The sequence below is a fragment of the Erpetoichthys calabaricus genome, chromosome 12, assembly GCF_900747795.2.
Source record: "Erpetoichthys calabaricus chromosome 12, fErpCal1.3, whole genome shotgun sequence".
NCBI classification, from domain to species: Eukaryota; Metazoa; Chordata; class Cladistia; order Polypteriformes; family Polypteridae; genus Erpetoichthys; species Erpetoichthys calabaricus.
In genome coordinates this window covers 24,121,063-24,141,226 of record NC_041405.2, presented here as the reverse complement: position 1 = coordinate 24,141,226, position 20,164 = coordinate 24,121,063, and the positions used below count along the sequence as shown (strand labels likewise).

General features: G+C 40.3%; 1 protein-coding gene across 1 annotated transcript in view; it reads right to left on the bottom strand.

Annotated features, from left to right (window-relative positions):
* Positions 1-5,483: 5,483 nt before the first annotated feature.
* The window catches only part of fam83fa (family with sequence similarity 83 member Fa), a 63,425-nt gene continuing 48,744 nt past the window's right edge, over positions 5,484-20,164 (bottom strand). Inside the window, exons 3-5 of the mRNA XM_028815236.2 lie at positions 15,784-15,905; positions 10,328-11,091; positions 5,484-7,360 (exon numbers count right to left, since the gene is read on the bottom strand). Of these exons, the coding sequence (XP_028671069.1) occupies positions 7,290-7,360; positions 10,328-11,091; positions 15,784-15,905 (957 nt within the window). The 3' untranslated portion in view covers positions 5,484-7,289. The remainder of the gene's footprint in view (positions 7,361-10,327; positions 11,092-15,783; positions 15,906-20,164) is intronic.

The following is a 20,164-nucleotide window of genomic DNA, read 5'->3' as shown; positions in this document are numbered from 1 at the left end:
AGAACTTCTGTGGAGAGACCTGAAGATGGCAGGTTACAGATACATCCCATCTAATCTGTTGATGCTTGAGAGAATCTTCCAAGAGGAATTAGGTTAGGGTTATTGGAGGGAGACAGGGTTAGGGTTAGGAGTAGTGTTAGTGTTAGCTGTACTCAGAGCTGTAATTGCTGCCAAAGGGGCTTATACAAAGTACTGAATTAAGGGTTTGGATATTTATGTGAATGAAAGATTTCAGTTTTTGATTTTTTAATAAATCAAAACAAATAAAATAAATGGGTCTGAATACTTCCTGGATCCATTTTAGCTACTCATGGATGAATGAGGACTGAAATCCACTTCTGACTTATTCTGTATCTCTTGCTCCACCTGTGCTTCCATTGCAAGAAAGCAAGTTTGAACAATACATTTTCTTGTGTTTGTTTAAAGCAGGGGCCCCCAACTGCTGTCCTGGAGGGCCGCATGGCTGCAGGTTTTCATTCTAATCCTCTTCTTAATTAGTGACCTGTTTTTGCTGGTAATTAGCTTCTTTTGAATCCATTTTATTTGACTCATTCTTGAAGACACAGGCCCCTTAATTGTTTCTTTTTCTTTAATTAGCTATCATATAATAAGGAGATACAAAATGAGCCAAAACATGAGGAGCAAACTGTGTCCATCATACAATATCTGAAAGTAAAGAAAGGTGAAGGTCTCGGGAATGCTGATCTGCTCAGGTCCGCAAAACATTTTAACAAAGCTCTTAGAAAAGCGAAAATCAACAATTTCTGAAATGTCTGCTATTGCACAATGAGAGCAGCAACAAGCCATGGAATTAAAGAATGAGTTTAATTAACAACAAGAATCAGCAACTGGTTGTAGTGAAATTGGTTGGAGTTTGAGGCCCTGACTTAGTTGGTCTTCTGTTGGCTCACTCACCTCACATTTCATATTCTGTTTTTGTGCCATTTAAGGAAAGAAATGAAGCAATTCAGAGGAACGATGAAGACATTCAGGGGAACAAATCCCAAAAAGAAAGTCAATTAAAATTAATTCAAAAGAAGTTAATTAGCAGTAAAAACATGACACTAATTAAGAAAAGGGTTAGAATGAAAACCGGCAGCCACTGGGGCCCTCTAGGACCAGAGTTGGGGACCCCTGGTTTAAAGGCTTTTGGGATATACTGAAGATAAACTGACCTAATTTTTAACATATCATTATGAAGATCACAAACATGCATTCATTCTACAGATTGAGCTGACGTTATATTAATTAATGCTTCAGCCTGTGCTCGGGAGTAGAAGCTACATTCCTCTCCAGTGAAACCAGTACAATGGGCAAGTTTCTCAGCATCAAAGCACTCTGCTCCCTAATGGCGTTAACCCAGTCCTGACAAACAGACCACAAAACAGCCCAAACATATCTCTGTGCTTGCATTTTTTATGTGCACCAGTTTAAGAAAGACGATTGCCTTGCCAAAAAGACTTTTCACTTCCTCTTTTGTTGCAGCCACCACAAAATGCAACGAAGATCACACCCAAAACTGCAGAAAAAAGAAAAAAAAAGATGTAAGCACAACAGAAGAATTTGAATTTACTTACACCATCTCAACGCAGGAAGGAACGTCACACGCTAGCTAAGGTTCTGATGTGGTTTTAGCAAACCAGGCCTGCAGAACGTTTGTTGAACGCGATAAATAAGCCCCTTTGTAAAAAGACCAGGTTGTACAAATTATCTTGGATGATTCAGTCAGAAGCCCAACCATATGTCAATACTGGAATAATTAATAATGACTCCCAATATTTTTATTCAGGCAAAGACTGAGCCTATATTTAGTGTACATGTGCACTCTGTAGAATGTCTTTGAAATAAAAGGCTGCACAGCCTCTTCCTAATTCAAAACTCCTGCTACTCATACATTTAAGCAGCAATTACATTGTCTCTACATCTATCTATCTATCTATCTATCTATCTATCTATCTATCTATCTATCTATCTATCTATCTATCTATCTATCTATCTATCTATCTATCTATCTATCCTGCCTACTATACTAAAACTGCTATCTATCTATCTATCTATCTATCTATCTATCTATCTATCTATCTATCTATCTATCTATCTATCTATCTATCTATCTATCTATCTATCTATCTATCTATCTATCTGAAACAGGATGTGCCAAATAATACAAAGAGTACACAACACATGTTTTGGGAAGAGGGAAGGGAAATACATTTTACAAACTGAGATTTCTGAATAAAGCCAAGCCTGGGATCTCATCCAGGTAGAAACTACTGATTACTTTTGGGGTTCGAAATGTCTTCTGGAACTCCTGGGTCCATCATCTGAGCAACAGCATCACAAGTGTGGTAACCAAGATCAGATTAGGACCCCCACAGGCCCCTGGGTGACTTGATGAACACAGCACCTTAACAGAGAGTAGATCATACTGTAAGCAATGTAGCACACGGTCACCCAGACATTTAATGCAGCACAGTAATTCCTAGTATTAGTGATGTATAGACACTTGATTTTGTTTCATCAAGCAAGGGGAGGGGTCCCCTCGATGATTTCCCCCTGAAACACTGCCCAGACATTTTATAGGCAGTCATTTGGGTGTCACCCCCACCTCTAATGGTGTCACCCGGTGCACTACCTCTTAGAGCACCACCTTCAGGCCTGTGAGGTTCCTGCAGCACTGACCTCCAGCTCGTTCTTATAGGAACAGGCATTGCTAATGTAGGATGTCCTTCTATTGGGTTTCTTGTTATTTTCTTGTAATTCTATCAGAGTACAGTATTATGTTCATAGTTCGTAATCGCAATCTGATTATTTAGGTGGTTACCTACCAGGTAACATTTGTGATTGGTCTTCCAGTCAGTAAACATCCGCCATGTCCTTTCAGTTATGAAAAGTGAATCATAGATATGTGATACAGAATCTGCCAAATAATACAAAGAGTACACAAATAACCGACCAACCGCAAGTGTTACCTGGTAGAAAACCACCTAAAAAATCAGATTGCAATTCAGAACTAGGAGTGTAATACTATCTATCTATCTATCTATCTATCTATCTATCTATCTATCTATCTATCTATCTATCTATCTATCTATCTATCTATCTATCTATCTATCTATTTATCTATCTATCTATCTATTATATAGTGCATTTTCTATCTATCTATCTATTGAAAGGGCCCACTACTCAGTTCGCTGGAACAAATTCATGTGTCCTCATTTTAATGACTCTGCCAACAGACAGAATTTATTTAAACTTATTTAGTGCAAGTGAAGGCAGAGTTTAGAAAAAATAAAGGCCTGAAATAAAAATGTTATATGTAGCCTTTTAAACAGCTGATGAGGTCTGCTTCTTCACTTCTTGACATGGTGGACGGTGCAGAGGGGTGAGGGTCTCTAACACTTGTGCAAATGACAGCATTGTGATAACATTAGCCTAAATGATTCCTCTGGTTCTTGTTATTTCTATAAATGACTCAAGCCTGTTGAGATATATATATATATATATATATATATATATATATATATATATATATATATATATATATATATATATATATATTGTCACACACATGCGCATGGGAGGCAGCTAAAGGGCTTGAGTGACGGCAGTTCTGAGACATGCCGGGAGGTGGCAGAGTGCACTGACTCTTTTTCTTTCTTGCCTGCAGACCATTCCCGGGAGATTCCACCTGGCTCTCGTGACATCATTTCCAGGACCGAGCCAATGGAAGGAGACCTTACTGGCTCCGGCCCCTCTGACGTCACGTCCGGGCTCGAACCAATGGAAAACGAACACGACCCTGATCCTTATGACCTCACTTCCTGTCTTCCCCTTTAAAACTCTGCCCTTTTTCCTAATTCCTCAGTCTTGTCTTGGACTCAATTGTATGCACATCAGTGCTATATATTTCATAAAAACGCCCCAAATCTTTATCTGAGTCTCATTTTTGTGACAATATATATATATATATATATATATATATATATATATATATATATATATATATATATATATGTAACACCTCCTATTTGCACACTAGTGTGTGTACGGTGGGTGCCACATTATTCTTTTGATTTATTTATTTTTTTCAAGTGGTCACCTTTTGTTACAAACCTTTCTTGCAGTATTGGATTATCAAGTTGGCAGATTTACTGTGCGGAAGAACACAACTCCAACTTAAACCCAATTGCATTTGTAGGTGGCACCTTGCCAGACATTCCTGGGCCAAGAACACAACCTTAAACAGTTTGATTGTTTGATGATATAGAAAGCAAGAAAAACAAAATAAAAACCTTAAAAACTGAAATGTAATTTAGGAGACCCTCAGCTGCTTGGAATCGAGTCGATGTGGGGGCAGAATCTGGGTAATGGATACTTCTAGAGCCCTATGGCTTTATGTACAGTAAGTTTCTGAAGGGGCAGTTTTTCATTGTTTGCTTTCACCTTCCATTAGTAAATTATGAGTAGGAAGGTCAGTTCAAAGATGAGTTGAAATTACTAATATGGTGCTTTGGAATAAGAATAAAAAATAAAAGAGTGAAAGATAGTTGTGTTTTCTGTTTCTGAGCTCATTGGACACTGTACCAATGTTCAGTTCTTGACAATGTGTCTTGGGAACACCTCAAGGTTGAAAGGTGATCCATAAATGCCATCTCTTTATCTTACAGTACATGATACACTTGCTGGGAGGTTTGAAGTATGTGGAAGTGCACACAAGCTGAGACACACAGTGGTGCAGCAGTTAGCGGTAATGCTTCATAACTCTAGGGACCTGAGTTCAGTTACCAGCCTAGTCCATGTCTGTGTGGATTATGCATGTTCTTTCAGTGACCAAGTGGATATTCTGGTTTCCTCCTGGAGTCCAAAGTTTTACATTTGTTAAGGCATTTGATTGTATGTCTGTTCGTTCAAGTGGTGACCCTAAACAGGCCAGGTTTCAGTGAGTCCCTTAACTCTATGACAGAGTTTGGTTCCAAACAACCTAAAACTGAATTAAACAAGTCCAGTAAAGCAATGCTATGCTGCATGTCCATGATTATGATGATAAATATCCATCCATTCATGTGTTAGCCTGTGTACTAAGTGTAGAAGCACGGGGGACTGATTTTTTAACCCAGTAATGCTAATCTCGAGGTGGAAGCCAGCCCTGCATGAAATGCCATCATAGGACACGGCTGCAAAAGCAATGATTTTTTAACGATGATTAAACTCATTTAAGCTTAGCTTACACTGAAGTTTGAGTGCATGATTATTATATAAATAAAGATGATGGTATGGATACAGGCCAATAGCACTCCTTTTCTTTAACATTAATGTTTTGTGAAGCAGAGATATACAGTATAACATTTCACGTGCTGACTACAATATTTACAAAAACTACAATCAAGCTCAGATGTTTTGCTTATAAAAAAATTATATTTTTTACAAACATATTTTTGCCCTTACTTTGATTTTTACAGAACCTTTTTTCCCTGTTGACATGACAAGTACCTTCTATTCACTTGAAACATTTTCAGATGCCCTAAGAATGTTATATAACAAAATGACTCCGCTAAAGTGAGACACTCAGTTTTCCTGTGAGAGACGCATTCAGGAATGTTGACTTCAAAGATGTCTGTAGACAACATTAGCTACCCCTTAGAAATATAACAGCCTTCCGAAGTTTCCCTCTGTCGCCCACAAATGGGAGTCCATTGAATTTTGGTTGGTTGGATGTCATGATTCATAGTTAAACTGAAATCAGTTTATAAAAGGTCCACCGCTATGATGCGTCGTGTCTTCTTCAGCACCGTCTCACAATCCAATGACATCAGATGAACGTGTACCATCCTTTACATTAAGCCATAAAAAAATAAACATGACAGCCCTTAGAGCCTGACGCTGTGAAATATCCCAGAGGTAAAAGGAGCTTCTAAAATGTCAAAATCCACCCATTCATTCAAGCTTAGATTATCCATTATTACTAGAAAAATTGAAGAGCTCAGTTCCAAAATCAGCTAAGTACAAAACATACATTTTGGAGATAAATAGGAAAATCTGGGTCCGTAAGCAAATTTTGAAACTAAATCCCTAAAACTATAGCGCTACACTGTTGCAGTTAGCAGGTTTTGAAGCTCAAACATATTTTCGGCGCATGACCAACTGCATGAAAAGTCACAATCACGTGTTCACTAAATTTTACCAAAAGGTGTAATTAGCAGGTTTTGGAACTCACATCTTCAATTACTGAATGTAAACACGATTGCAATACAAGTCTAAAGATTTGTGTTTAAGGCACAAGAATAGAATTGCAGATTGGTTGACTTACAACTGAACCACCGATTGAATGGGTAAAGTGTCCAGAATTGTAAGGGTGTGATCCTCAGAGCGCATCCTCCTGATGGTTAGAAAGTTATTGTCCCATAAATTCAAATGGCCAACGAAATCCACCTAGGAAAGAAAGCATTTCTCCCCATTCTTCAATTCAGTTATGGTTGTGTATACAGTGAGCGAGATCATCATTGAAGCAAAAGGAATGACTGTCCTTTGTCATTTTTTTCTCCATTGAGGTACTGTGATAGAAGTGTTAGACCTTCTGGGGAAGTCCATCATGCCTATCCATACTAGTGACAGATGTATGGTGGGTCGCCTCATAAGCCTCATTCTGACAAAGAGAGAGTGATTAGAACAGCAAAGTTCTAGCAGAATTTTTAATTTCCTAATCTTCTATTTACAAACTATTTTTCAAGTATGACACTGACACAGAGTTAATCCCATCACCCCAACATTTTTCATTCCACTATCAGGTAATGGTGCTCTCTAGAATGATCCCAACATTCCCAAAGTCATTCCAGTCAGTTAAGTCTTCCACACCTGGTCGGCTTTTCCATGTTAGTTTCCTGAAGTTCCAGGTGTCTTAGAAGATCGTCTTTTGGGAATTGGGGTTATTTTTAATAACTCATTATTAACTCAGTTTCATTACCTCAGCCACAAGAATGTCATCACTCTGGAATGGACTGTTTGTTTGTGGCAATGTTCTTTTCGTCTGTATTGCTTTCTTTACGAGAAAAGAATACTGAACTCTTCCCACCACACTTATTCATCATAAGTAATAAACAACTGGCCATTAAACATATCCAGTTAATGACCACATTTTAAAAATGACCAAAAAATCTACTTTTCCTTGAAGAATTGGCAACAGCTGAATGTGTTTTCTGGGACATTCCAAACCACAAGCACATTGCTTCATTTTTTCTTGCATGTTTTTTACATTTTTGTCATTATTATTACTTTTTTTTTCACTTGTCTCAAGACATGATGCAATCCTTCTTTCCCTTCTTGCGGTCCTTGGATCTGCTTGGACTTGGACTTTCCTTTCCTGTAGAATAAGAGAAAAAAGATGGATGAATGTCTGAAATGAAGATTCAACAGCAGTGACCACATGTCATCCACACCTACAAATAACTCGCAACTTATCACTAGGGGATAAATTGATCAATTTTATATCAGTAACACATCTAACATTCCATCTTGTTTTTATTTATTTATTATTTTTTTTTGCAAGAAGCAATGTTTGTGCACTGACTGAGATGTATTTCAATAAGAATGGAATAAGGAGACAGATTGTGGTTTTACTAAAAGGCAAAAGTTGAAATGAGGAAAACATCCCAATCACAGAAAAGATTCTTATTACCATTAGAGAAACCAGGACATGGTCTCTGAAAAACAAGGCAAATACATGTAGTGGAGCCAGCACTGTATGAAGGATTAACACTAGAATTACCAAAGCCTATGAAAAACTTGTAATCCCAGCCCACTTTAAATCCCTTCGCACCTCTCCATCAGCATCTTTTGTGTTGTAAATGTGTCGATCAGCACAAGCAGCAAGCAGCCTGCTATCCCATCCACCCACCAACGCAGAAAGGGTAGAAAGTTCTCTCAGCTCAAGTCTGTTTACTTGCGTGTGAGTTGCCTAGAGTTGTAGAGGGTAAATAATAGATCGTTATTTAGAAAACATTCATTTCATGTGTGTTCCATGTCTACATAAATCTATGTAAACACATTGTTAAAACTGAAATGTTTTTCATGTTTTAGTAATTGACAAAATGTAGACATGAAGTGTATAATGTGTGAAGCCTGAAATCCAAATATCAAATAAACACTTTCACAAAAGGTAAAAGTACAACAAAACAAGTGCGCTTTTATTCAAAAATATAACTGCAGAAAAAGAACCCGTGTTTGGGTGCAATATTGACACACCCTTAATATGACCGCTTTGGTGGTACAGCGGTAAGAACTGCTGATTGGTAATCAAAAGGTCATCGGTTCGATCCAGACACCTCCTTTTTGAGAAGTGAGCTACTCTTATTCTTACTGTTCTAGAATATAAACATACATTTGATTTGAGTCTGTAAACGCTGGTGTAAATTTATGGTACTTGTAAAGGTTAGCGTTTTTTTTAAATGTTTTTATTCAGTTTTATTCTCCCAGTCATGTTCACACTCTCCCTGATCTGACACTACTGTTATCACATAAAGTCATGCTATCACAGAGGTGAACTCAGATGATCATGAGGGTTCTACATCGGAGAAAGAATGCATGTCGCACTTTTGCCATCTCTGTACTTAAATCGGTAAATAACATTCGATCTGGCTTTTTTATACAAAGTACAGAGATGGTAAAAGTGCAATGTGCATTCTTTCTCCAATATAGAACCCTCGTCCCCATCTGAGTTCACCTCTGCTATAGCACATCTTTATGTGAAAACAGCAGTGTCAGATCGGGGGGAGTGTGAACGTGACTGGGAGAATAAAACTGAATAAAAAAAAAAACACTAACCTTTACAAGTACCATAAAGTTACACCGGCGGTTACAGACTCAAATCAAATGTATGTTTTTATTCTATAATAGTAAGAATAACAGCAGCTCAGTTCTCAAAACAGAGGCATCGAGGGTCAAACCTGTGACTTTTTGATCACCAGTCAGAAGTTCTTACCGCTGCGCCACCAAAGCGGTTGTATTAAGGTTGTGTCAATGTCGCACCCTAACGCAGGTTCTTTTTCTGCAGCTATATTCTTGAATAAAAGCACATTTGTTTTGTTATACTTGTATCTTTTGTGATAGTGTTTATTTGATATTTGGACTTCAGGCTTCACACATTATACACTTCATGTCAACATTTTGTCAATTATTACTAAAACATGAAAAAAGTTTCTGTTTTAACAATGTGTTTACAAAGATTGTTGTAGACACAGAACACACATGAAATGAATGTGTTCCAAATAATTATATATTATTTCCTTTATAGAACTCTGGGCAACTCACAAGCAGGTAAACAGACTTGAGCTGAGAGAACTTTCTACCCTTTCTGCGTTGGTGGGTGGATGGGACAGCAGGCTGCTTGCTGGTTGTGCTGATTGACACATTTACAACACAAAAGACGCTGATAGAGAGGTGCAAAGGGATTTAAGGTGGGCCAGGATTAAGAGTTTTTTCGTAGGCTTTGGTAATTCTATTGTTAACGGGTACGGTGAGTTCAGCAGCCTGACGTCTCTGCCCTTTTTTTTTTCTTTTTTCTATTTTGTTTTGTGAGACATCACAAAGACAAACTGCTCTTCTGTTACAAAGTCCAAAACACTCACCCACGTTTCTTATTCCTTATCACTGTATTCTATGCATTGTACTCATGGATGGGCATTCATTAGTTGTCAGCTCTCATGCACTCAGAGCCCACCCCTACAACTAAAGACAAAAATCAAGCCAGTAGTTTCAGTAAGTTGCTGGGTATATCAAAGTACGTGACTGGGCTTCACAGGTTGGCACCTTTAACTCTCTAAGATTATGTAAATGAAGACTATAGCCTGTCCACACGTAGCCGGGTATTTTTTAAAAAAACGTCCCGTTCACACGCGCACCATTTTTAAAAAAAAAATCTCCATCCACATAAAAATGCAAAAATCCACTGTTGATAGCAACAAAACAGGCATAGATAACAAAGGGAATGTCATTTAGATTAATGTCTATCGCTACTCGTATGATGTGAGTTGCCCACGTCTGGATGGAGGATAACAAAGAAACAGAATATCTGCGAGTGATACAACAGAAGCAAAACCAGGGTGTGTGACAGTAATAAAATAATCTCATCATGTATGAGTGAAAGAACATGATCAGAAGTTCTTGAACAGAAAATACATGTGTGGGACTTTAGGGCAGAACCTGGGTGAGTGTAGATGACAGAATAGATAAATGGTAACTGAATGAGTGTGAGAGGCATCAAAAAGTAATTTTTCATCCTATTTTAACTACTCTTAACTTTGTGTTATTGTATAATGGATACAGTCCTTACCATCTTCAACCAAAGAGGTCAAAGTTTGCACTGAGCCCTCTAATGTCTTTCCAGGTTTCTCTTTGCCATCTGATTTTGGAACCTCTTCCTTCAACACATCAAGACTTTTTTGGCTTCCACTGGCCTGGCTGATGTTGATAGTGGGAGTGTTTTGGTTGTTCTTTATGCTTTGTTTGCCACTGAATATTTTATAAATGATAGACCTCTTCTTTACTGAGCTGTCCCTCCTTCCCGTTTCTGGACCTGGTGTGGCTGGTGAGGGTGGTACATTTGCAGAATTCTTCTTGGTCTCAGCCTCACTAGGCTGTGCAATTTCGGGGACCTTCTTAATGTCTGCTTCACAAAGACTGGCAGTAGTTGTTTTGCTGTCTTGCAGGAAGCGGCGCATGATGCCAGGAGAGTCAGCGTTTCCAACCGATCCTCCCACCTTGGCCAGATTCTGGTAAGAGTTGCGTAAGGGATTCCCAGTGACCAAGTTGTACTTTGGGTTGTTGAATTTGTATGCCGGGGCAGCAACATTTAAAAAGCCATTGTTGGCTGCCGCTGTCTCAAAGCGAGATGTGACTTTTGTTGTGGGCTTAACATCCGCCTTGGACTCTGTTTTTACTGGTTTGGGTGGAACAGGGATTCCTAATTCATTAAATATATGCACAGTCTTTGAAACAGCATACAGTTCCCGGAAATCCCGGTTAAATACATCGGCAATTTGTCCATTCATTACAGTAATGACGTTCCGGTCAATACGAGAAGCCATCCATGTGAAACTGAAATAAAAACGAGAACATTTCATTAATTCATTCATTCAATTTCAGACCTGCATATTCCAATATGGTGATACTGTAGACCAAGAGGGTCTGCAAAGTGAGTTTTGGAGTGGCTCTAGGTTTTCATTCTAACCCTTTTCTTAATTCCTCTATTTCACTGTCATGGTCAAAGATGAGTTCCAGAGCCTACAGGGTTGTCCACCTGTTTACTTCTGCTGCTCATTTTGTAAAGCTCTGACAGAGAGGATGTCACATGTAGCTGCAGAGTGAAATGTTGGTAGGACTCCCTTGCAGAGAATCTTTATATGTTTTGCTCCTCCCCTGCTGAGTGTCCACTCAATGTTTGGCCACGGGAACAGAAAAGGATCCAGTCACAAGTCATAGCAACACCTGCATTCTCGCACTTTACAGATGAGGTCAATTGAATAGGGAGAGTGTATGAGTGTGTGTGTGTGTGTGTGTGATTGGGGCGAAATATGTCTCACAGTTGCAAAGAAACAAATAATATTTGACACTTCTGACCCCTTTAATCTCCCAAACAGTATCTATGTAATACAAATATGTGAAATGGACCGTTTTCATTTTATATGTTGTTTACACTTATTAAGCCAAGCAGAAGAATTGTTATACTGAAAAAATACTTTTAACCATTTTTTGTTTGATTTTTTAACTTTAAAATGGGTCAATTTGACCCGAAACATAACAGGAAGGTTAAGGACATTCTGAATACAGCCATCGAGTTAGCAGGCCACACAGTACTCTGGCAGAACAGGATGGATTATACCTGAATGTCAATAACAGCTGTTGAACTAACACTGAACACCACAGATGACATTTTCGCTCACTGCATAAGCGTCATCCGTCGCTGAATTTTTTTCACTGCATGCACAGTTCGAACCTAAGAGCATCGTTCAAACTCTGGATCATATTTCTCCCAAATTTAGCTTTTGAACACTAGAACATCTGTGGTGGGCTGGTGCCCTGCCAGGGATTTGTTCCTGCTTTGCGCCTTGTGTTGGCTGGGATTGGCTCACCCCCCGTGACCCTGTGTTAGGATATAGCGGGTTGGACAATGACTGACTGACTGACACTAGAACGTTCAAAGTTAGAATTGTTCGAAGTACGAGACACCACTGCACATGAATCTCTTCAGCATGGCCTTGAAAGTTTGTCAGGGTAAAATGAATGTAGGATAATAGTGGATGGATGAGAACCACCTATCTTTAAACACCGATAAAACAGAGATGTTAATTGTTGGAGGGAATGACGCTGATCACAAAAATATTTTGTCAACATTTAACTCAGTTGGAATCAGTCCATCCATTATCCAACACGCTGTATCCTAACTACAGGGTCACGGGGGTCTGCTGGAGCCAATCCCAGCCAACACAGGGCGCAAGGCAGGAAACAAACCCTGGGCAGGGCGCCAGCCCACCACAGGGTGGACACACACCCATACACCAAGCACACACTAGGGATAATATACAGCCTCCAGTTAATCCAAAATGCTGCTGCAAGAATTATTACAAGAACAAGAAAATACGAACAATAACTCCAGTTCTTCAATCCTTACAATGGCTCCCGGTTAAGTTTAGGGCAGATTTCAAAATCCTCCTTTTCACATATAAAGCATTAAATGGCTGAGGTCCAGCTTACTTGTCTGAACTTATCATGACTTACAAACAAGAGCGCACATTAAGATCTCAATATGCCGGTCTGCTTATGATTCCAAGGATTAATAATATAACAGTCTGAGGTCGTGCTTTTAGTTACAGGGCCCCTAAACTGTGGAATGATCTGCCTGCTACTATAAGAGATGCCCCTTCAGTCTCAGCTTTCAATTCCTGGCTGAAGACTCACTACTTCAGTTTAGCACACCCTGTCTAGAGCTGCTGATTTACTGTTGTTAGACATTAGCACTAAAACATAAGTAACAAGATAGTTTGTTACTAACTCTCACCTATTCTGTTTCTCTTCTCGGTACTCAAATATGGCACTTGGTGCCACGGCCCACCTACCAAGTTGTTTTGCCTGCCTAACGTAAAGTCATCCCTGGTGGAGCATCGCAGGAATTGTCGGGTAGAGGGGTCTGGCTGGCTCAGTGCAGTCTCAGCTGTTAAATGGCCAATTGAGGGAGACAGCTTAATGGCTGAGGTCTCCAGGACTCTAAACAAATCCAAAACATATTATGTGATATCATCTAATGTTAAATTCTGCTCCATACTTGTAATATTTATATTTTAATACTGTATTGAGGATTACTTGTGTTCTGTTCTGTGTATTATACTGCATTATACTGACCCCCTTCTTTTTGACACTCACTGCACACCCAACCTACCTGGAAAGGGGTCTCTCTTTGAACTGCCTTTCCCAAGGTTTCTTCCACTTTGTTTTTCCCTATAAGGGTTTCTTTGGGTTTTTTTACTTATCTTCTTAGTGAGTCAAGGCTGGGGGGCTGTCAAGAGGCAGGGCCTGTTAAAGCTCATTGCGGCACTTGTGATTTTGGGCTATACAAAAATAAATTGTATTGTATTGTATTGTATAAAACAGGTAAATCATAGTGGAAAACGTAATGCTGTCTACACAAAACCTGCACCTTGGGAGAAGATTTGTTTTCCCACCACACAACAAGCCCAAGCATAAAGCCAAAGCTACACAGGAAAGGCTTCAGAAGAACAATGTTAATGTCCTGGAGTGGCCATATCAGAGCCCAGATGTCAATCCAACCAAGAATTTGTTGCTGGACTTGAGAAAGGCTGTTCACTCCTGATTCCCATGCAACCTGACAGCGCTTGAAAACCCAAAAATGGCAGGGTGCAGATGTGAAATGAGATTGGCTCAAGGCTGTCATGGTGGCCAGGGGTGCCTCCACTAAATGCTGAGGAAACGGTGTGAATACTTATGCAACAAGTTATTTTGTGCTTTATATTTATAAGTAGTCAATGATTAATAATACAATATATATATAATCTCTCTCTATATATAATTCAACATCTGTCTATCTGAATGTCTGTCTGCTTTTCATGAGAGAACTACTTAAAGGAGTCAGATCGGGTTTTTTTCTATAATTTGGTTGAACATTCTGGTTGATTTTGCGACCACTCTCATTGCGCTAAGTATTATAGTTCGATCGCAGAAGGAATTTATTCGTGTGAATTTGAGACAGAGGCTGTGGGCCGGGGTGGGGGAGTGTGATGTCAGGAGTGGGGAGCCGGTCGGAGTCCACCTCACTCACACACCAGTCTCTATACGAATCACTCTACCTTTGGCTACGTTTTGGAACGGACCTTGCCTCCGCTTAGCTAGCAATACCTGCTTGCTTATTGATTTTTAAACTTTGTCCTGTTTCACTACTATGCGGGTGTAGCCACGGGGGACAGCTAGTATATAATATAATAAAGATTAATAATAATCAATAATTAGAGTCATTGGAGGCTTTGATTGGGGAGGAGTCTGAGTGTCTGGGCTTGCGAGTAACCAAGATCCGAGCCTTTAATGACCTCCTGGGCACAGCCATCAACAGTGTATTTGTCTTCGGAGAGAGTGTCGACCTCGTCGAGAGGTTCACTTACCTCAGCAGTGACATTCATGTCTCTGGCGACTCTTCCTATCAAGTCAGTAGACAGATTGGGAGAGCATGGGGGGCCATGATGTCACTGGAAAAGATTATGTGGCACTCCCGATATCTTTGCAAAAGGACGAATGTCCAAGTCTTTAGAGTCCTGGTGCTTCCTGTTTTGCTATATGGCTGTAAGACGTGGACACTATCTAGTGACCTGAGATGAAGGCTGGACTCCTTTGGTACTGTGTCTCATCAGAGAATCCTTGGGTACTGCTGGTTGCTCATGGAATTCCGAATGAGGCACATTACATACATTGTGAGGAAGCATCCATTTCGACACTATGGCCATGTGATGCGATTCCCTAAGGGTGGTCCGGCTCGCTGGATCCTCATTGTTGAGGACCTGAGTGGCTGGACCAGGCCAAGGGGATACCCACGTAACACCTGGTTGTGGCAGATAGAGGGTCATTTCTGGAGGGTGGGACAGGACCGTGTATCTGCCAGGGGGTTGCCAACCAGGATTCCGAGCTGTTTCGTCGTACTGTGGGTACGGCAACACGCTGTACCAGTGCATGCTCCCCAACCTGACCTGACCTGACCTTAGACCACTTTATGAAAACATTCAAAGTGGGGGTACTTTATATAGGCATTGTATCAAGCCCAAGCTCCTTGTGTACGTTATATGTTTGATGTATCTCATTGATTGTGGGAATTTTTTTAACTGGATTTAATTTCATTACACTTTAGGAGGGAGGGGTTCTAATGTATTTTTTTTGCTCCAAGGTCCTTCAAATTCTAGTTGTGCCACTGACTCTGTTTATTACAGTGTGTAGTAATGAAAAGGGAAGTGAAAGATAATAAGAGAGGATTTCATGAACAGGCTGTTCAAAAGCACTTTCTCACAGGGGGGAAAGAAAAAAAGTAAATGACCAAAAAGGTGTTGTGTAAATAGCTACAATTTAATTTCAGGGTGACATTTCTTTACCTTTGTTTCTGCCGTTTTGTTTTCCCTTTTCATAAAAATCCTTTGTGATCACTGAAAAACTCATCAAGATAGTACATTACAGGGATGAGTAAAGAAATGAAAGAATAACAAAGCAGCGGTGGAGATAATGGAGTCCGGTCATTACCTGTATGTTCCAGTCATGACCTTGTCACAGTCCACCAGCATGAATTTGCTTGATATTTTTCCTGGTACTTTCCCAGAGGAGAGGTACATCCCAAAACCTTCAACTTTCCTGACCCGGATGTTCTGCAGAGGAAAGAGAATGAGAAACTAATAAAATGGAACATAAAGACAATAAAGTATTTACTTTAGACAAGAATCAGGTAATGCAGTCTGAGATGCAGGTCTTAGAAGTAAATGTCTTATGGGGAGCTCACAGCTGTTCAAATCCTTTCATTAGCACTGATGTTAGGCATGTGTCAGCTCATGGCACACACGACATGTTCACTCAGTGACAGTTCTTCTTCCGAAAAAGCCATACTGCCGGACCACATCATGTCACTTGTCACACACGTGTGCATGTGAGGCAGCTAAAGACCAGGGAGTGGTGAGGTGCATTGACTTTCTCTCTCGCTCCTCTGCAGACCATCTATGGGAAATCCCACATGTTTCTGGCGCCAATGATGATGTCACTTCTGGTTCCGGCGCCAGTGATGACGTCACTTCCGGTCCTGGCAATGTCACTTCCAGTCTCGGCCTTTAAAGCCGCCATCTTTACACCTCTCAGTCAGTTCTGTTTTGGACTCTGACCAAATAACATTTCCACAAACCTACCCATTTGCAGCCAGGGCATAATAAATGGGTGGCTGCCCCAAACGTTTTGATGTTTCCTGGTGATTCTTGTGAAACACTCTACCTAATATAAAGCAGTGGGAATCAGGGTGACGCTACTGAGACACAGACGTGGCGATGTGGCAAATTAAGCCGCTTGACAATGTCAATTGATGTGCAAAAGTATTACCCAGAAGGGGATACACAATAAATCAGTAGGAATTTGGCAAAAACTGTCAAAATGCAAATCCAAAGAAAGTCTCTGAAAAGATATAGAAGATCAAAACACACGAATGACATAATTACTAATCCAAAAAAACACCCTAAATTGAAAAATCAATTCAAAACACACACACACATAGTAATAAACAAAAAAACTCTTAGTTACACAAAGAGAGCTCTAGGTACTGACTATCACAAAGGCTAGGAAGCAAATGGTCAAGTGCTGCCTAACAAACTTTGCTAGGAGCCTAGTCTCATGGGGCCAGACATGATTCCCACATGAGAATACACGTCTGGGGACAACCCGTTAAAAAGTGTGTCATGAATAGCAGTGAAATCCTGCACTGCAAAGGCTCCAAACACAGGGCTTCTTCCTAAAACATCCATCCATCCATCCATCCATCCATCCATGTTCCAACCCGCTGAATCCGAACACAGGGTAACGGGGGGTCTGCTGGAGCCAATCCCAGCTAACACAGGGCACAAGGCAGGAACCAATCCCGGGCAGGGTGCCAACCCACCGCAGTTCCTAAAACATTTGCCCCCCAATTCCTCCAGTCCATGCATTTTAAACTACTGCTGGGGTATCACAAAGTGAAAGCAAAAGTTGCTGAACAACAACTGCCCTTTTCATAGCCAACTTTGTCAAATCGTATTGTGTTCCCAGGCCATCTGGTAAATATAATCATCTGTGCGAGCCCTGGGTCTTTCCCATGGTCTCCTTACAGCCAATTGTGCCTGGAAAACCTCAACAGGGAGGCGTCTGGGAGGCATCTATATCAGGTTCAAACCCAAGTCCTTTGCATTTGACTGCTACCCAGGTCACATTACACTTGGCCAATGTTTCTTCTGCAGGTGGTAGGCCCACAGGAGGAAAGTCCCAAGATGCAATATTAGGTTGTACCCGACCAGGCCCTGTGGCAGGCCAGGATACCAGGTGCTCACCTACAGGTAATCCTCCAGGCCTGGCTTCAGTAGGAGGCCCTGGAAACCCCATACTGTGCAAAGTTCTCTTGTTTAACGTTGTGCCTTAGCTTCCTTAGGGGCTGCGAATCACTCTTTGTCTGACCCCTCAGCAGGGGCTAATTTGTTTCTGCTCCAGACAACATAGCTCATAGCATCACACAAACCTCTCCACCACTATGAGGTAGCGATTCCCAGAGAAGTATATAAAGTGTGAACGGTGTTAATTGGGTATTCAGGACTTTAATGTTTCAGCTCTGATTTAACATTTATGTTAATAAAGACCTCCTTTTGTTAAATTAAAATATTGTGGTTTTTATTTCTTTCACAGTTAATACCTGGAGGAGCTGCCTGTTCTCAATAAAGGGGACCTGCTCTAGTGTCATATTCTTTCTTTGTGGGGAGGTTGGGGCTGGTAGTGGATAAGATTTGTATGAATTCACCTAATGCACACAACAAAAAGGAAACCTAAGAACCCATTGAGGGACCCTGTAGACACTCCATGAAGACAGTGACTCCATTACACCACTGCTGCTTGTGCCATATTAATATATTACAATAAATTCCAATCCATTTAGTCACTTTTGGATAAATTCATAATTTTGAATTTGTGATTTCAGCTTCTCATCTGGAAATGGTGTATGGAAACAAAACAAAGGTAGGCAATTTATATCATGAACTCAGCCTAGCATTCATTTTCTTATTTTCTTTGAGTTACCTTTTGGTTCTTATAATTTATTCTCACTTTAAAATATCCAAATACTTTTTGCCTTCTCCTTTATTCATTTCAGAATATTACATTACAAAATGACGGTACAATTGATTGTACAATAAGTAATATACTATTTCATATCAACTTCAAATTTGAAACTTTCCCTAACCTATTTTCAGATAACCCTCAGCAGAGGCCTAGCGTACCTACTTAAGAACAACATTCAGAAATTCCAGCCCAGTTCTAAGCAAGCGTTGTTTGGGCCCTCATCTGGGAAATTAAATTTTTTCCTAATTTTCAATAGAGTAGGACAGCGTTTCTCAACCTTTAAGTATTTGCGACCCGAGTTTTCATAACAGTATTAATCACGCCCCCCTAACGTTTTTTTGAAACCCTAATAAAATTTATTCCTATAGTTTTTGCTGCCGATACACCGCTACAAGTTTTTAAATTTCCCTACGAATAGTGAAATTACGTCACATATGGCAGCACTGCCTACCTCTTCTTATTTCTCGCACTTTCACGGAAAGTTTCAATCTTTGCCGAATTTCCAAAAAATCACCTGCTAGTATGAATGTGAACTTCATCTCGGCGAGGCCATATTTCAGGCTGGTTGTTTGACTTAAGTACTCGATTGTGTTCGTAGCAACTCTCATATACGTTGTAAAAACCAAACATTTTTAAGCTCATCACCATGGATAAATTTTTAATTGGGCACAAACGAGCATCGGTCAATTGTGAAGCATCAACAAGTGCGGAGAAGAACGTCGTTTCGAAGGTTAAACCTGGAAAATATTCTGAAGAGTATTTAAATTTTGGATTCACGAGAACCGAAGTAGCTGGAGAGGAGAGGCCCCTTTGTGTTATTTTTGTTGTGTTTTCTTTTTTTCACATCTTCGCACCCTCTTTTTTGTTACTACGTTGGGAACCGCTGGAGTAGAACATTTCTTTCCTGCTGTGTTATAATGTTTCAGTAGTATTTTTCCAATTAATAAGATTAGATTATGAGTGAATGTTATCTTTATGTTTATGTATGGCTCAGAGTTTCTCAACCACTGCAACTTAAAAGTGAGTCGTGGGGTGATGCTGGTGGGTCACCTGTTGCAGTTGATTATAATAGGAGCCATACAACATGAACTTCAGAAAAAGCCATCCAGCTGAAGGTGAGTATGCTCCCTTGGATGGGAGACCATCTAGGAAAAGCATGTGATGCTGCTGGATAAGGTGTTGCTGACGGCAGCAGAGGGCACTTACCCTGTGGTCTGAATGTGGATCCCAATTCCACAGTACAGCGATGAGGACACTGTGCTGTAAAAATGACATCATCCTTCAGATGAGACGTAAAATCGAGGTCCTAACTCTCTGTGGTCATTACAGATTCCTGGGTATCCTTTGTAAAGAGAAGGGTGTATCCCGATGTCTTGGCTAAATTGACTACCACAGCCTAGTCACTCTGGCTCTCTGTGTCTAATCGGCTATCTCTGTCTTACCCCTTTCACCACTAGCAGCTCGTGTGGTGAGCATACTGGCACAAAAATGGCTGCCATCGCATCATCCAGGTGGATGCTGCACATTAGTGTCAGTTGAAGTGGCTTCCTGCCTACCATGTAAAGTGCTTTGAGTAGTGAGAAAACTTCCATATAAATATAAAGAATGAATGAATAAATAATGTTGGTGGGTCAGGGTCAGTCAAAGTGGGTCACAAGATTGCTGTTTTGACAGTCGTGCTGAACCCCCACCTCTGCTCTGACAAAACAGACAACGGGAGAAAATGGAACACAACACAAGGAAGGTTGAGAAACACTGCTCTGACTCATGGGTGCCACTTTAAATTTCA